We start from the raw sequence: 16,907 nt of genomic DNA, 5'->3' as shown, positions 1-16,907 counted from the left end.
TCATCTTGGACCCAGGTTTTAGCAAACAACTGAATAATGAAAAAGAAAAGTGAGAGTTCCACTTCCTAGCCTGCCATGTGACAGCAGGATGTGGTTATTTTGAGGGAATTTGGATTTCTAAGATTCTTTCAGTGCCGACTGGTGGAATCCAGATTAGTTGAGTAGTGCTTGCATGCAGCTTAGTGTCCACAGGAATCTGGATCAACTTCAGAACAGTCTGAATGCTCGTCCAGAAACCCCAGACAGGGGGGGTTTTAGAAGAGGAAATTTTAAAAAATGTATAACTAGATTGCATTATTCTAATTCAGAGCAAGTCAGACCTGACAGAGCCAGTGTTACAGAAACAGGGGAGTCCAAAAACAAACCCTAGAGTTTGCATCTGGGAGATAGGGAAAAGGAAGCAGCTTTCAGGATGCCCTTGCATGCCTGGAGCTAGTGGCTGGAAACATTGTTGCAAAGATCCGCTTTACTTCCAAGACTCAGGAAGATTGGGAGGGATCTTGGACTGTAGGCTGGTAGGGAAGAAGCAGACAGAGCCTACGTAGGGTTCTGTGAGTGGTCAGGAAGGTATGCAACACCCACTGCGTGAGAGGATGCAGGGGGAGAGAGGATGGAGGAAGAGGGGAGCTGGGGACATATTTTGGGCTGGCTCTGGCTCTAGGAGGTTCTTTCTCTCAGGCTCTCTCTGGCCCTCATGCCCTCACTCTCTGGCTCTTGTGGGCTCCCTCCATCTGGCTTGGAGAAGGGGTCTCCCCGCTGCTTTAAGAAGAAGCTCTTGCCAGACTGCTTTGAGAAGGAGAGGAGATCCATGCGGTTTGCAGGAAGAAGGCAGTTTACAAGGAGGCTGAGAATCCAGGCGGTCCTGCATTGAGAGCTGGAGGGCACACAGCACAGAAAGGACCTCCCCAATCAGAACTGAGTGATTGGCAGCTACTGGTAAAGCTGAACTGTGCCTAGGAAGTAGGGAAATGGTGTTTCTGACTTTCCTAAGACTGGCCAGGTCTGGGAGGGGGAGGCAGAACTATGTGTAAATAAACAATTCTTTTTCTTTTCACCAAACTCTGGTATTCAGAGTTATAATTCTGGCGGCGGGCAATCGGGCCCCTAACTAAACAGCCCGTGGGTTCTGTTTCAATTGGAGCAGCCCAGGGTTCTGTTACACCAGCGGATAGACAAATAAGCCAGCGGAGGGTTTTCAAATTATCCTAAATTTGTGTGTGGGGCAGGGCAAAGCCCTTTGCTATTGTAGTCCACAGCAACTGAAAACTCTCACCTGGCTCGTTGGCTGTGTCTCCCCTAGGGCTGGGTATATTTCTCTGTTCCTGTGTCATGTGACAAAGGTTTTACCAATGTTTGGTAGATTATTTGGGAAGCTGAAAAGTACTGAGAGAGAGCACAGCTGCAAACAGAACAATGTTATGTATTGCAGAACTGCAAGAAAAACACTTTCCAGCCCAAATCTCTAGCATTGCACCTGTTTGGCAAAGCAAAAAGCAAGGGAAAGGCTGAGCATTTAGGTCTAATGCTGGGTTGAATGTCTGTTCAGTTCTGCAAGGAGAAATGGATATTAAGAAGTGATACAATGACCAGATCAGGAATTTGCCCCTCAAAGTGTGGCCAGCATGTGTAAGGGGCCCCTTCTACTTTCCGCCAACTGGGAGAGTGAGTGAGCTGCAAGCCCAAGTGTTGAGGTGGGAGATCATGAAGGACACCAAACAGTACTGCCACTTCCTTAGCAAGTGCCCAGGTATAGTCATGTTGACATGTCATTTTACACATTGTCACCTTCATCAGGAAAATGAAGTTCAGAAGATCTACAGCTGTTACCCAGGTGGGATGCCAACTGATTTTCAGAACGAGCGCTCCTCTTCTGCCACGAATCCAAGTTGCCAGTTCAGACACTCCATGGCACACTGAACCCTAAACAGGTAGGTTTCTGGTCCTCTTTGATCCTGAGCTTGCTAACCTGTAAATTGGAGCCTGGAACCTCACAGAATAAGTTGGTTTCCAGGTGCTGGTCTGGAAGTCTCCTAGCACCGTTTGCTTTCCTGGGCTTTAAGATCCAGTTTGAACCCAGTTCTTGTTTTCACTTGTTGTCCTTGCAGTCAGATCTGGGGACTTTGCAGCCAGATCACCATGGACTCCTCAGGTCCTTTCACCAGCCTGGCTGAGTAGTGGGGCCATTCCCAAGTCTGGTTGCCTTGATGGTCAGCCCAGTCCCTGCAGAGCCCTGTTCATGTGAGGGTCTCTCAGCTTTATGAACCCTATAAGGATCATGGGCCCCAGAACTTCAGGAAGTGCCTGAGATTTGGAAGGATCACAAAGGCTTGCACACATTGGCTTGGGCTGCAGTGGTAGATGGTCCCTCTGGGACATGTCCTGAGGCTCAGCACCAGTGGGCAACACCACCTCTTTCTCTGTGCCTTTCCCATTTCCCTCACTGCCCTTGGAAGGAGATGTAGACACTTTTCCTCCTCCCCCATGGACCCAGTCCCAAACAGAGCCCGCCATTTCTAGAACCCCTCAAAGACCTTCCCTTACAGACACACACAAAACATACCTAACACACACTGTTTATGCCCTGGAGATCCTGGACTAACACATCAGTTAGGCTCAGATCCTAAGTTTAGAACCATGGTGAAGAGACCAGGCATTGGCTCAGAGTGACATGGGCTGAATGGCCTTGTCGCCACTCCCTGGCTGTGTGACTTAGGTCAGCTCCTTCATCTCCCTGCCTCTACTTCCTTATCTATGATAATAATACTAAGGATAGCTGACATTCATGGGTCTTAACTGAAACTGTCTCACTTGATCTTCTTCAACACCTCGTGAAGAACGGGTCCATTTCCCCATTGTACAGATGGAGGAAACTGAGGCATATGGAGATTAAGGAGTTGTCCAAGGAGTCTTATGGTGCCAGGATTCAGTGACATGGTGCCAAGTACCTAGCCCAGCATATGGCTGAAGGTGCCCTAAGTGGTTATTATTTTTAATAGTGTCCATGTGGACCCTCTCATTTTGCAAGAGTCCCCATCCCTGACACCCCCACACCCAGTTCAGGTCAGCAGAAGAGGACTTCTCCCTTGGCTGCTCTGCTCCCTGGCTCACAAATGTCTCTGTGGAGGGTGGCAGGAGTCCGCTGGGCAGCAGGTTAGTCTCACACAGGGGCGTTTGGTAGTTCTCCCCACCGGACCCCACCTGCAAGCTCCAAGACTTCCTCCCCTTAGAAATAACTGTCTGTGATGCTAACAGACCGAGAATCCCATTGCAGCTGCATAGTTCCTCTGTCCAGCCATCAGCTCTCAGAACCTCAGTTTTATCACCTGTGAAATGGGAGTAGTGAAAACGGGACACAGTTTGTCAGCGAATGATCGCCGGGGGTGGGGGTGGAGGGGAGGGGGCTCGCCCTCGCCCAGCGCCGCCCCAGGCACCTTAAAGCCAAGGCTAGCGGGGCAGGCCGCCGGGGGGCTGGCCGAGCTGGGCCAGCCGGGCCGGGCTGGGGGCGGGCGCGGGGCGGGCTAGGCTGCGAGGCCTCGAGGGCGGCGGCGCGCCTCCGCGTCAGAGCGTTGGGCAGCGGCGCAGAGGAGATGCGGCTGCTGGCGCTGGCGGCGGCCGTGTTGCTGGCGCAGGCTCTGGCCTCGGGTAAGCACGGCGGGCTGACGGACAGACTGGCGGGCGGGCGGGCGGCAGCGGCGGCGGCTCCGGTGCGGTCGGAGCTTAGGGCTCGGGCCTGGCGAGGAGGCAGTGTCGCCTCCAGGCCTCCCCCTCCCTGTGCGAGCTGGCGGGCCGGTCTGCGCTCCCCGTGCTGCCCCGCGGATGCCTGTCGGAGGCCAGGAGCGGAGCCCCCCACCCCCGCGCCTTGCTCCCTTCGGGAACCTGGCGCTCCACAGAAAGGCTTAGAACAGTTCCCTTCCAGGGGCCAGGTCTCCCAGTGGCAGATTTAAGCAGGTGAGCCCTAGTTGTTGGTTTGTTTTCTTTTTTCTCCACAGTCAGTATAGACAACTGTTAGCAGGTTAGTCTGGGCAGCAACTTCCCTTTAACTCTCTTCGGACATTCGTTGGCAGACCCAGTCAGGAGGGCTAGATCTCCCTGGCTGGCATTGGGGGCTGGGGACATGTATACTTGGGCCATTTGTGATGACCAGGCCTGGCGAGATAGAGTATCCACAGCTGGATGAAGTGGGGCCATTTATATAGCACCCTGCCTTAGGGGAAACCTCTACCCACACTGCTGGCTTTCATTTTGGGGTTTCTGCCCTCACTTCTAAGTTGATGAAGAATTTTCTCTTTATTCTTCAGGGCCCTGCCTGCATATGTGCCTGCCTGCCTGCCTCCTGGCTGAAAGAGCCATGCTGGCTAGAATAATAGTAAAAACAAGTGAGCAGTGGCTATCAGGTTTCCTGGGAGCCTACTGGTTCCAGGTGTTGTGCTGCACAGTTATCTCATTTAATCATAGCAACACTTCAAAATAATAATGACAAGAGCAAATATTTATATATCCAGGTACAAACATTAACTCAAACATGCCAATAATCTCTGAGAGAGGTGCTATTATTGTCCCGATTTGCAGATGAGGAAACTGAGGCACAGGCCAATGAGTTAATTTGCTTAAGTCACAAGACTTAAAAGTGGTATAGCTGGGATCTGAACCCAGGAAGTCTGACTCTAGACTCTGTGCTTGCACTGGCTAATCTTCATTGCCATTGTTTTGTAAACAAGAAGGTTAATGCTCAGAGTTAAGTAATTTTCCAAGGGTGACCCAGCTACCAAGTGGTGGAGCTGGCCTTTGAGTTAGCTAGCATAGATCAGAATCTGAGAGACTTGGATCATCATGGTGGGAAGAAATTCACCTATTGTCCCCTTGCAACCAGAGCAGTGGGGTTTCTAGTGAACCTGAAATCAGCACTGTGGGAAATGTTCCTTTTAGTGTTGTCTCCATCTTGACTGACAAAGACTGCAGTTTTGACTGTGATGGTTGGGCCAGGCCAGCTCTGGTGGCCTGTGCAGAGTAGCCAGCAGCTAATGGGATACAAGAGTGCACAGGAGTCTTTGTCCCCAGGCTCCATGACTAGCTTCCTAATCTTAGGTGCTGTCAGAGAGGGCACCCCCAGAGAGGCTTTTTAGGGGTCAGGGACATTCTCATGTTCCAGCAGACTGCAGCTGGTATTCAGGATTCTTTATTGCCTGCTCTGGATGTGACCAAGACCAAAGCTGAGATAATGATGATGATGATGATGGTAGCTCATGCTTGGCAGCACTCATCACGTGCCACTCACTCTTCTAAGTGTTTCACCCACAGCTCCTTGTCACCATCCCCCAAGGGAGAGCCTGGTAGAGCCACTTTATACCTAAGTCTGCCTGGATTTATAACCCTTAAACTTTTCTACCTCTCTGTTTAGGGGCAGAGCAGGACCTTAGCAGTCACCTGGTCCCACCTCTCATTTTACAGCAAACCAAGGGGCAAACTATTTAGTATAAGCTAACCTATGCTGAAAAGTCATGGTTGAGAGTTGTCTCTGAAGCCGATGACCTAGGTTCAGATTCCAGCTCTGCCACATTCTGTGTGAGTTTGAGCAAGTGGCTTAGCCTGGGCCACACCCCTCTTGTCTTTAAAATGGGGTTAAACATAGTATGATGAATTGGGAAAATACATCTAAAGTGCTTAGAACAGTACTTGGCATGGAATTCATATCCAGCAAATGTTATGTTAGTCTTTATCACTGATCCAAGCTGTATGTTTGTCCTGGATGAGAGCTGTTTTCAGATGATGGGCTTATTATGAATGCATCACCCTGTACAACTGTGCTTGGTGCTCAGTAAGTGCTTCATCCTAGTGTCACGGGTTTTCAAGGAATACAGATGTATTATTTTCAGAGATTTATTTGTTATGAATTCAGACTAATCATTTAATAAGAACGAGATTTTATGCTGTCAAGTGGTACATACAGTTTGCATTCCTTATAAACATAGAGGCTCCTGACTCTGAAATGAGTGTGGCAGGCTACTCAGGACAGAAAAGTATAGGGCACAGAGCCACTAGCACATTACTGGCCAGGTCAGAAGAGAAGGACTCAGGCTGTGCCCACTTCTGCTTCCAGTCAAGGCTGGGGCCTTGTTTCTGCTAGATGTCCTACATTCCCCTGCATCTGGAAGTTGCTATCCTCCCCTTATGAGAAGAGGTTGTATGCTAGGTGAGTAGGTTGTGTATTATTTGACTACGCTGATGTCCTTTAGGCTTTTCTGAGCTGTTAGAAAACATTGTCCAAACAGAAACATTGGTTAGACCCCATCAATCTTACCCACAGGAATTTAACATTTGCTTACAGCCAGAACTAGATATATAATTGTGGAATCCAGTACAAAATAAAAATGTGGGGCCCCTTCCTCGAAAATTACTAAAACTTCCAAAGAATGAGAGAAGAGATTAAACTAAATGGGGGGCCCCTCAAAGCATAGGGCCCCATGTAACTTCAGGTCACACATCCAGGAAGCCATCCTACTCATGGATCAGTGTGTGTGTCACTTTTTATTGTCCCCACCTGCTCAGTTCTCAGAGCATGCAAACTGTTATCGGTATTTTAAAGTTAGTTTCCCATTGGAGCCTTATACCCACCATGTAAGGAAGAAACAGAGGCTCTGAGGGAATTACTCCTAATAGAACCAGTTTCCAACTTTGCTTTGTTGAATGCCAACCCATGCCTCTCTGCCCAGCCACTACAAGCGACTGGGAGGTCCCAAACTCATGAGCAGCCCAGTGGCCAGACCACATGAGGTGCCCAGGGCTCCCAAGTAATGGACCCTGTGCTTATTGAAGGAACAAGGTTTCCTTCAGCAATATCCTGTCCCTCTCTGTTTGGGTCAGTCTCTTCCCTGTTTCCATTAAGAATTGGCCTTGGAAGCCCTGATTGTGGCAGGAAGTTCCCTTCTGAAATCCACCTGCAGACACAGGTGGCTGCATGGGCCCCGGGGCAGTGGACTTCACCAGAGGATCCTTATCTCTATTTCCAGCTTGCTCTAGGTGCCTTCTGCCTCAGGGTCTTTGCATAGGTGGGACCTTCTCCCAGGAAGGTGATTCCTTCTGCTGCCCTGAATTTTGTGTAATTAAGTCCAGCTCATCCTTCAGCTCATGGTCACCTCCCCAGTTTCTCTTCCCTGACCCCTAGACTACATCAGGATCCTGCCCTGATTTATGTAAGTCCTGCATATTGTCTCTGCAGCAGGTGATACTGTTTGTTGTCCCATACTCATATCTTTTTCCTTATGACCAGCTGCCTTTCCCACTGCACTGAAGGCTCCATGTAGTTAGGAATGCCATCTACTTCTTCACACAGTGCCCAGCACATGGCTATTGCTCAGCAAGTATGTGTCGAGTGGTTAAGGGAACAAAGCATAGGCTGGGGCATAGGCTAGGGGAAGTGGGAACACTGAATATGAAGGTTCCTCAGGGAGAGGGGCCATGGGAGGGTCTTCCTGCTACCTCGGTTTCCTGCAATGCAGGGTCACAAAACAAGAAATTTAGTTCTTCTCTAGGCCGGACTTTGACAATTTTCCCTCCTAGGCCAGAAGAGGGGAGATTCTGCCCTGCCTGGGACTACTCCCTTACCTTGCCTAGTATAGGAAGGTCTAGTGACACCCATCCTCCCCTCTCCTGTAGCTGGGACTTGGCACAGGGTTGTTGGGCTTGCTCCATGCCCTGCAGGCTGTGTATGCTCTGTTCTTCAGACTGAGATCCAGAAAGGAAAGACCTAGACCCCCATGGGTACCACCTGACTCCAGACTTCAGTTTTGCTTTTTGCTCCCCATGTCCCCATGTACCCCCCCACCCCCACCCCCGACTGCTGTATTCTCTCCTGAGCCACACGAGGCCCGGTGACTATGGTGGGGTAGAACCTGTCTGTGGTTCTTGCCTAGTATGTAACTAAGCATCCAACTCAGCTAACCTTGGCCAGGCACCGGCTTGCAACCTACATCTTCTTGCCTCCTTCCTTCAGTGCCCCCTCACAGCCACACACACGTGAGCGGTGTCCACTGGGTTTGAATTAGGCATCTCCGTGCCTAGGGGAGCATGTGACTCTGGGGCACCTAGACTTCTGAGAAAGCTCATCACAGGCTTTGGGGTCCCCCACAACCTGAGAACCTGTGTTCTTTAGTAAGGCTTTAAGACTCCAAGGCCCCTTAGCATCACTGTTTCAGTCACGCCATCCATGACCTCTTATTGAAAGTGAGTGTAATTATCTGGCTGGTGGCAGATATAGGGCTGAAATGAACCTTCCTGTGAACAAGGTTACATTAGTTTTACTAGGGTGGCCTCAACAAAATACCATAGACTGGTGGCTTAAACAACAGAAATGTATTTCTCACAGTCCTTGAGGCCAGATGTCAAACATCAGATGCTGGCAAAATTGGTTTCTTCTGAGGCCTTTCTCCTTGGCTTGTAGATGACCACTTTCTCTCTGCCTTCACATGGTCTGCCTTCTATGTTCATCTGTGTCCTGATATCCTCTTTTTGTAAGGACACCAATTGTGTTGGATTAGAGTCTACCCTAGTGGCCTAATTTTAAACTTAATCACCTTTTTAAAGGCCCTGTCTCCAAGTACAGTCATATTCTGAGGTCCTGGGGTTGGGATACAGCATATGAATTTGGAGGTGACACAATTTAGCTCATATAGGGATCTTTGCACTTCGCTGGGAGTATCATGCTGGAGCCACATGTGGGAGAATACAGGGATGAATGAAGGCAGAGCAGAGAGGCACACAGGTAAAGAGGGTAGGGCCTGTCTTGGGAAGATGTCTCAGTCCATTCCCTTCATGGAAGCTGCTGAATCCTGGCCTGGAGCTGTGGAAGTGGAAGGGTTACTAGTTTGCTTCCAGGATGGAATCTGGCCTCCCTGGGGACCCGAGCGCTTGGCACATTCTCCTGGTTTCAGTCACCATAAAAATCCCTCCTTCATGCAGTGTTAATAGGAGGAGACTGTGGTGTGGGGCCTAGCCTTGCCCTCATCCCACCCATATTGTTTCAATTTCCTGCCTTCCCCTTCTCCTTGCCTCCAGTGGGGAGCCTGCCCTTGGAGGGGGCTGGAGGTGAACTTCAAATCTGGAAGTCAGCTGCTGCCTCTCTGCTGCTCTCTGCCTGTTGATCCTCTGGGGAGCTGTTAGAGTGGGGTCAGCTTGGTGCTCTGGCTGTGTGGCTGCTTACCAGGGAACTCCCAACATGGGGGCCTTTAGACAGGACCTTAGCAGTCAGGAGAAATGCTCTTGGACTAATTTAATACAGCATATGGGCAAGGTGCAGGCCAGGTGGGTGAGATGCAGGGAGACAGGGGGGGCACTTTCCCCCCTTTTGTCCTGTGTCAGTCACAGTGAGATTTTTACTAGAGAGCATGTGCATTCCCTGAGTAACTCTCTGGGCTACTTTGTCCTTTGTCACTGTAGATACAGAAGACCGCATTCTTGTTCACAAAGCTACTAAGAGTTCATCTGAGCATCAATCTTTGTTTTCTGAATTTACTTCCATCTATTTTTTTTCTTTCATCCATTTTTTTTAAGATAACAAAAGACTATTATAGTGTGGTAAGATGAATAGCGACCTCCAAAGATATCTGTGTCCTAATCCCTGAACCTGTGAATGTTACCTTTTATGGCAAAAGACACTTAATAATGTGATTAAATTAAGGGTCCTGGAGTATTCTGAAGTGTCTTGGTGAGCCTGGCTTCTTAAGAGATGAGTAAGAAAATTAAAGAACATTAACTTTAAAATCATATCTCTCAAGGTGTTAAGTTTGTTAAGTCAATAGTAGAAGCCATACAAGAGGATGAACTTATTGGCTGATTTTCACAATGAAGAATTTGTATGTAATTTTAAATCCTTACCAAGGATATGTTTATTGATTTTAGAGAGAGGAGTGAGGGACGGAGGTGGAGCGGAGAGAGAGAGAGAGAGAGAGAGAGAGAGAGATTGAGGGAGAGAGAAAGAGAAACATCAATTGGTTGCCTCCCATATGCACTTCAAATGGGTATCAAACCCAAAACCTAGGTATGTGTCCTGACTGGAAATCGAACCTTCAACCTTTTGGTATACAGGACAGCACTCTAAGCAACTAAGCCATCCTGCCAGGACAAGAATATTTTTTATGTGGCATCCCCCACCCACCCCAACACACACAAGGACCTCACTGTGTTGACTCATAGCTTTTTCACAGCATGAGATTCAGATCTCTGATTTCTTTGTCATGCTTCCTTCTTGCCTACCTGCATCACCAACCTGAGTTCAGAACTTCTGGTGACTGACCTCAAGGCCTTAGCCCCTTTAAATGACCAGATGACATTTGGGTGACATTTGTGATTTAGGATGACCTGGAACATCTGCTTAGACAGTGGGTGAGGCAGAGAATGGTGTTTCCCAGCATTGTGCACTGGGCTGCACAATGGTGAGGGTGTGGTTCTTGGGGAGAAGACCATCTGTTTGGACAGAAGAGGTTCTGGGCATCCTGTGTCTTCTGAGTTCTGCCAGTCAGAGGATGGGGCCACCCAGAAGCTTCACGTCAGCCTGGTTGCCCTGCACAATCTGGAGGAGCAGTCCTTGAGGGATCTAACTAAGAAACCAAAGGAGAGGAAGTAGTAGACCAGGCCCGCAATTCTGGAGCATCCTTTTGGGGGATTGGGAAGTTCTCTTACCCCTCCCTGTTCCTGGGCTTATTCGTCTTTATCCCTGTAATTCAGCACTGAGTCCAAAGGGTCTTAAAGCAAGAAATGAAGAAACTCCTGTGGTTCTAGCTCTCAGTACTAGTTTAATACAGTCCTGACTCATCCTGACAATCTGCCTTGGTGACAGTTGAAATAGATGAAACAGAGAAAGGTGTTTGGAAAGGCAGCTCCTGAACCCACAGCATTGCCCCCTCATGCAGGTGGTAAAACTGGTCCAAGCAGGCCTTGGGGAGGTGGGTGGGTAGGGATTGATGAGGGTTGGAAATTTTTAAAGAGATTCCAAAAATTCAAATTTTTATGTGAAATATTGTATCCTAAATTTTAATCAGCAACTAATTAAAAAATAATAATTCTGGACCTGGTGGTCAGTGGCAGTCTCTGTGGATGGGATCATCTCATAGAGGAGGACATGTGTTCCCACAGAGGTTCCCCCCAAAAAGGAGCTCCTTCTGGCCATCCTGAGGGCACAGAGTGAGCATGGAGGGGTTAGGATGGCCTACCTCTCTGTCCATGCAGATCACATTGGTTTCTGGAGAAAAGACACATGTGTGTCCACCTACAGAAACACAGTGGCCTTCCTCACTATCTTCCTTCCTTTTTTCTCTGCAGAGGTCTGTGGGGCTCTCAATGTTACCGTGTCCCCAGGGCCCGTGGTTAACTACCTGGAGGGGGAAAATGCCACTCTTCTCTGCCATGTCTCCCAGAAGAGGCGGAAGGACAGCTTACTGGCCGTGCGCTGGTTTTTTGCGCGTCCCGACTCCCAGGAGGCCTTGATGGTTAAGATGACCAAGCTCAGGGTGGTGCAGTACTATGGGAATTTCAGCCGCAGCTCCTACCGGCAGCGGCTGCGCCTCCTGGAGGAGAGGCGTGGGGTGCTCTACACACTCTCTGTCTTGACCCTCCGACCAGTGGATCAAGGGCATTATGTCTGCAAAGTTCAGGAAATCAGTAAGTACAAGAATAAGTGGACGGCCTGGTCCAACGGCTCCTCAGAGACAGAGATGAGAGGTAAGCGTGTCTGCTCTCTTGGGAGAACCATGGGGACAGTTCAACGGTCCTCCCTGCAGGGGCCAGGCAGCCTCTAGGATGGCTCTGTTGCACAAGAGCACATCTTCTCAGCCTCTTAAGAGCTGCAGCCATATGAGCCAGGTCATGGGCTGAGGACAGATCATTTTGTGGGCTGATGTGTCTGGTAGATGTGGAAGCAAGGACAGAGAGAAGCAAGAGTCTGGCCGCATGTGCGCAGCCCAACACAGAGCAAAATCTCCTTCATGTTTGAGAGCTGGGACTGATTGGATGCTTCTGCTCAAGCTCAGATCTGGCAGCCTGCATTGCTTTGGCTCTTGGGTACAAGGCATCCACAGAGGAGGCACACATTGAGAGGTCCTGATGTCAGTTGACAGGCCTTAGAACAGGAAAGATTGGTGACTCTGATCTGTTGCCCAAAGCTCACTGAGAAATTCACATGAAATTGGGCAAAGGACCAGAGATAGCTTTCCCTTCTGGAGACAGACAGGAGGTGTGGGCTTCATTCTGGTACATCTTAGCTACCAAGTGGCATACTTGAGGGTTATCATTTTTCATCACAAATGTTCTATTCAGGAAGACACCTCTCATAATTTTAATAAGACTTCATATTGGTTGCTAACATGACATCTTAGATTGCTTTGAGTTTGGTCTGGTATAGGAGCAAGGGGATCATAAAGTAAAGCTGATAGTCCCAAATATGAAAAGGAATCTAATTTATTATATACATGTAGTACAGTATTAAAGGCATTAGTGATCTTTTGATAAATGGTTTCCAAGGTCTGAAACTCCATTGTGAAAGGTATTTTTAGAATCCTATATGAGTAAGAGATATGTTAATGCAAATAATTTATGAGGATTGTCTTTAAGCAGTCCACCTTTGTCCTTTGATTTTGTTTTCTGTAATGTTTTTAAGCACAGATTGATATGTTATCTAAAATGTTGTCACTTTTTCTTTTAAGCAAATTAATTCAAAAAAATAAATGACTATTAGTATAAATATACTCATGTATTTTGGCACAGAAAACAGAAGGCTGGGGAGGGAATCCACTCTGCATATCACTTGACTCTGAAACATCAGATTGTATATATGTCCTTTTAATTTTTACATCATAGTGTATTCTGGAGCTGTACACTAAGTGTCCTGGCAGTAAGTCTGCCAATTAGAACAGATAAAAAGATTCCCTACAGTCAAGTGAATGCAGTTGAATGCAATCATCTCATTTCCTAAAGTGAATCTACTTTCAGGAAATGAAGTGGGTTCCTTTCAAAACATTTGTGTATACTTACTCCAAAAACCTGAGGTAGTTAGTAAGCATTCACTGGGATTAAAAGTCTGCCCCTGCTTCTTTTCTCCTCTCCACTTCATTCTCTTCTCCTCTTTCTTTGCCCTTCTTTCATTTTTCTTGTCTTCCCCCACTTCTCAAAGTCTCCTTTCTCTTCTCACTCTTCTTCCCCTCCCTTCCCCTGACCCTCCCCTTTCTCTCTTCCCTCCTGCTCTCCCCTTCCCTCACTCACTGTCTCTTTTCCTCTTCCTCTTTCCTCTGTCTCTGTCTGGGGCTCATACCCCTAACCTGTTCTGGTCTCCCCTAGAGGTGGTTCTAACTCGCTAAGGAGCTGAGCCTCCTTTGCTGTATCTGCCCTGCCTCAGAGCTTCCTGTTTCTCACAATTCCTCAGCTTCTGTGCTGGGGCATGGGTTTTTGATGAAAGGTTAAGAACCTTAGGAGTTAATGACCATACTTCCAGAAGGGTCCACTTAGGCTTCCAGAGGTCTACTCTAAGGGATTAAGGAGAGGTAACCTGAAGTGAATGGACTGAAAGCAGACAGGCTTGTTTAGGTTGGAGCCTGTCTGCATGGGGCTGTGGGGAGTTTGTGGAGGCTTGGCTCCAGTCCTTCCTGCACAAAACTGGGGACAGGCCTGTGGCTCCAGCCTCCCAGGGTACTTTTCCTCAGGCCTTTTGCCTCTCTCACCTCCAGGGGCCTTGTTTTCCTAAATCTTCACCTGAGTAGTTGTTATATGGAAAACAAGAGCAAAAAATAACACAATGAAAAGTTCTATGGGAAGATGTGTTTGGCTTGGAATATTAAATAGAAACTCTAAGTGTGAAACCAGAAACACTGGCATTTTTGCTGCCTATCACTACCAGAACTAACAAGTAGAGACAAGAATTTAGGGGCGCTTTACTCAGAGGGCCAGAGATCTGAGAAGACAGCGAATTATGTTCCCTAAAAGACAATTGCATTTCATTTTAAGCTGACTATTTTTATAAGTAGAAAACTGTGTAGGTAAAGGGTTTGGACTTCAGGAAAAATTTAGAGATAAGAGCTGCAATCGAGCAATTTTCCTAGCATCCTTTCATTTGTTGACTGGGTGGACCCTGGAGTACAATGGCTCAGATACCATCTTGATTGCTTGCAGTCCTCCTAGAGCGTAAAGTTGGAATTGCTTGTGGTCTCCTGGAGCCAGGAGGGGTCATGTCTTCAGTTCCTGGAACAATAGCTTTTTATGCATTAATTACTAAGTTTATTAACTATAGAACTTAAAACAAATTTTTCCAATTCTTGAGCTTATCTTTTCTACATGCTCACTCTGCTCTCCTCCTTCCAAGGGGCTTCTCAAGCCATTCACAGAGAGAGGAACTAGCTTTCCTTAGGAATTCTAACACTACCTGCACACACACACTGCCCCTCACTGGCCCCCACCGCCTCCGCCCTTGACCTTGGACTGTTCTGTTTTCCTTGCAGTGTTCTTAATGTGAGATCAAATTGCTTGTCTTTCCCTGTAAACTTTCAGAAAAGCTGATGGTCTCTTTTCACTGTTGCAAACAGCGGTTGACTGGTACTTTTGCAGTGAGGGGATGGTTCTTGAGCATGGCAAATGTCAGAGAAGTGTTGACTCTTTTGACTTACCTTGATTTCCACATGTTGATTGTTCTCTCGCAAAAAAATATATAGTCAAATTAGAGAAATCATGGAAAAATACAGAAATGACTTGCAAAATCTCCACCCAGTCATAACTTATCATTTCATTGTAAATCCTTCCAGACATTTTTATGCACATAAAAATTAAAAACCTAATTCCACTCATACCATAAATACTATTTGGGGACTTGCTTTCCTTACATTACTAAATAGTGCGCATATTTCCCTATGTTGTTAAATATGCTTCCATAACATAATTTTAATGGTGGGATAATATTCCATGATGTGAATGTACAACAATTTAGCTTCCCAGTTACTGTCACTGAAGTTGCTCTAATTCCTTGTCAGTAAATCTTCACTAATGTTCCTGTCTTTGGAATAAAGTCCTAGAAATAAGATTCTGGGGGCCAGTGGTATACTCAGTTTAAAGATTGGTACAATGTAGATTGGTAGAATTTAAAGAGTTGAATTGGCCTCTATAGTAGTTAATGAATTTATATACCCACCAGCATTGAAAATGCCTTTTTCTTATGGATTGGTCTACATAATATGTACTTTTGGGTGATGATGATGATGGTGATGATGACGACTATGAATGTCTGGAAGAGTATCTGTACACAGCAGACTCTCAAATAAGTACTTGATGAATGACTGAGATGTTCTTGACTTGGTGGATAATTTCACCCTCTCAGAGACCTTACCCCTTTTTCCCTTGGCTTATTCCAATTGTATGTCTTATTCAAGGTCACTCATCTGCCCTTCCTCCTCCATGAGGCCATCTTTCTGTGTGCTAGCTCATGGAGAACTCTTCCACCTATGACATTGTGAAACTTTTGTTTTTAGTGCTGTTTATACAACGTAATGCTGTCACACTGATGTTTTTGTAAGCTGCTGTGCATAGGCATTATGTAAAAATATATTGTATGTAGCAGAGTCAAACACTGTCAAAACTAAAATGTGAGAGTCTGTCTTTCTCCCACTTATACCCTAATATCCCAGTTCTATTGCCATCCCCAGAGATAATCATTGTCAGTGATTTGGTTTAGATCTTTCAAGCCCCTCTCCTGTTGGCATCATGCATACCCACCCACATATATTTTAACACTACACTAATGCTTTATAAGCATCGTTGATGATATTATATGCACTTTTTTTTGTCATTGATATTATATAGTGAGGCAATACCAAACTATATCCCATCATTCCTCAGTGATGAAAATTTAGGAAACTTCCCATATTTCATTAACACAACCAGTGCTTCAGTGAACATTTTTATATACATTTCCAACTGTTTCTGTTGGTCAGATTTCTGGACGGAGAATTGCTGGGCCTAAGGCTATGCATATTTAAATTTTTCATAGACAATGCCAAGATGCTTTCCTAAAAGACTTTAGAAGTTTATCCTCTGACCACTGTTACACGATGTATCTATTTCCCTGAAGCTTCATTAACAATGGATATTACTAATCTTTTTCATTATTTATCACAATGATGGGAAAATAATATTGTTTTAATATTGATTATTATATTCAGTACAATACAATTTAATTTAAATTATTGTATTTAGTATTGAGGTTGTGCATCTCATCGTATGTTTATTGACTGTTGTTGGAGGAAAGCCCCAAAAGTCTAAATTCAGGATTGATTTCAAAGAAGCGACACATATCCTTATTCAAATTCATAAGAGCTTTAATAGGAGACACTTACATACATGGGCAAAGCAGCTACTTGCTCCCAGTGGAGACTGGGAAGAAATCCACACCCTTCCCAGGATAGAGTCTCTGTTTTATAGGGGGTTAATAGTAAAACCATATTTGTGGGTAGTCAGATTAACCAGGAGTTCCCAAGCTTTTTGGCACCAGGGACTGGTTTTGGGGAAGATAGTTTTTCCACGGATGGGAGTGGGAGGTGGGGGAGACAGGAGGTGGAGCTCAGGAGTTAATGTGAGTGAAGCTTCACTCCCTTGCAGCTGCTGCTCACCTCCTGCAGTGCACCCCGATAAAGACCACCAGAAGGAACAGTGCATTTCTTTAATGTTGTAAATTTGTTTATTGATTAGAGAGAGAGAGAGAGAGAAACATTGATCTGGGAATTGAACTTGCAAACTTGGTATATCAGGATGACTATCTAACCAACTGAGCTATCCAGGCAGGGCAACAATGCATTTCTAAGTTAACAGATAACATCAGACAATTATCCATACTCTACACATTTATTACTCTCCTTCCTGGGGGCATGACACATCTCTGAGCA

General features: G+C 46.6%; 1 protein-coding gene across 1 annotated transcript in view; it reads left to right on the top strand.

Moving 5' to 3' along the window:
• Positions 1-3,554: 3,554 nt before the first annotated feature.
• The window catches only part of VSTM4 (V-set and transmembrane domain containing 4), a 125,645-nt gene continuing 112,292 nt past the window's right edge, over positions 3,555-16,907 (top strand). The window contains exons 1-2 of the mRNA XM_090278358.1: positions 3,555-3,642; positions 11,314-11,712. Coding sequence (XP_090134484.1) covers positions 3,588-3,642; positions 11,314-11,712 — 454 coding nt within the window. The 5' untranslated portion in view covers positions 3,555-3,587. The remainder of the gene's footprint in view (positions 3,643-11,313; positions 11,713-16,907) is intronic.

The sequence above is a fragment of the Furipterus horrens genome, unplaced genomic scaffold (genome assembly GCF_987537825.1).
Source record: "Furipterus horrens unplaced genomic scaffold, mFurHor1.1.pri manual_scaffold_5, whole genome shotgun sequence".
Taxonomy (NCBI): Eukaryota; Metazoa; Chordata; class Mammalia; order Chiroptera; family Furipteridae; genus Furipterus; species Furipterus horrens.
This window is presented reverse-complemented; position numbering and strand designations above follow the sequence as displayed.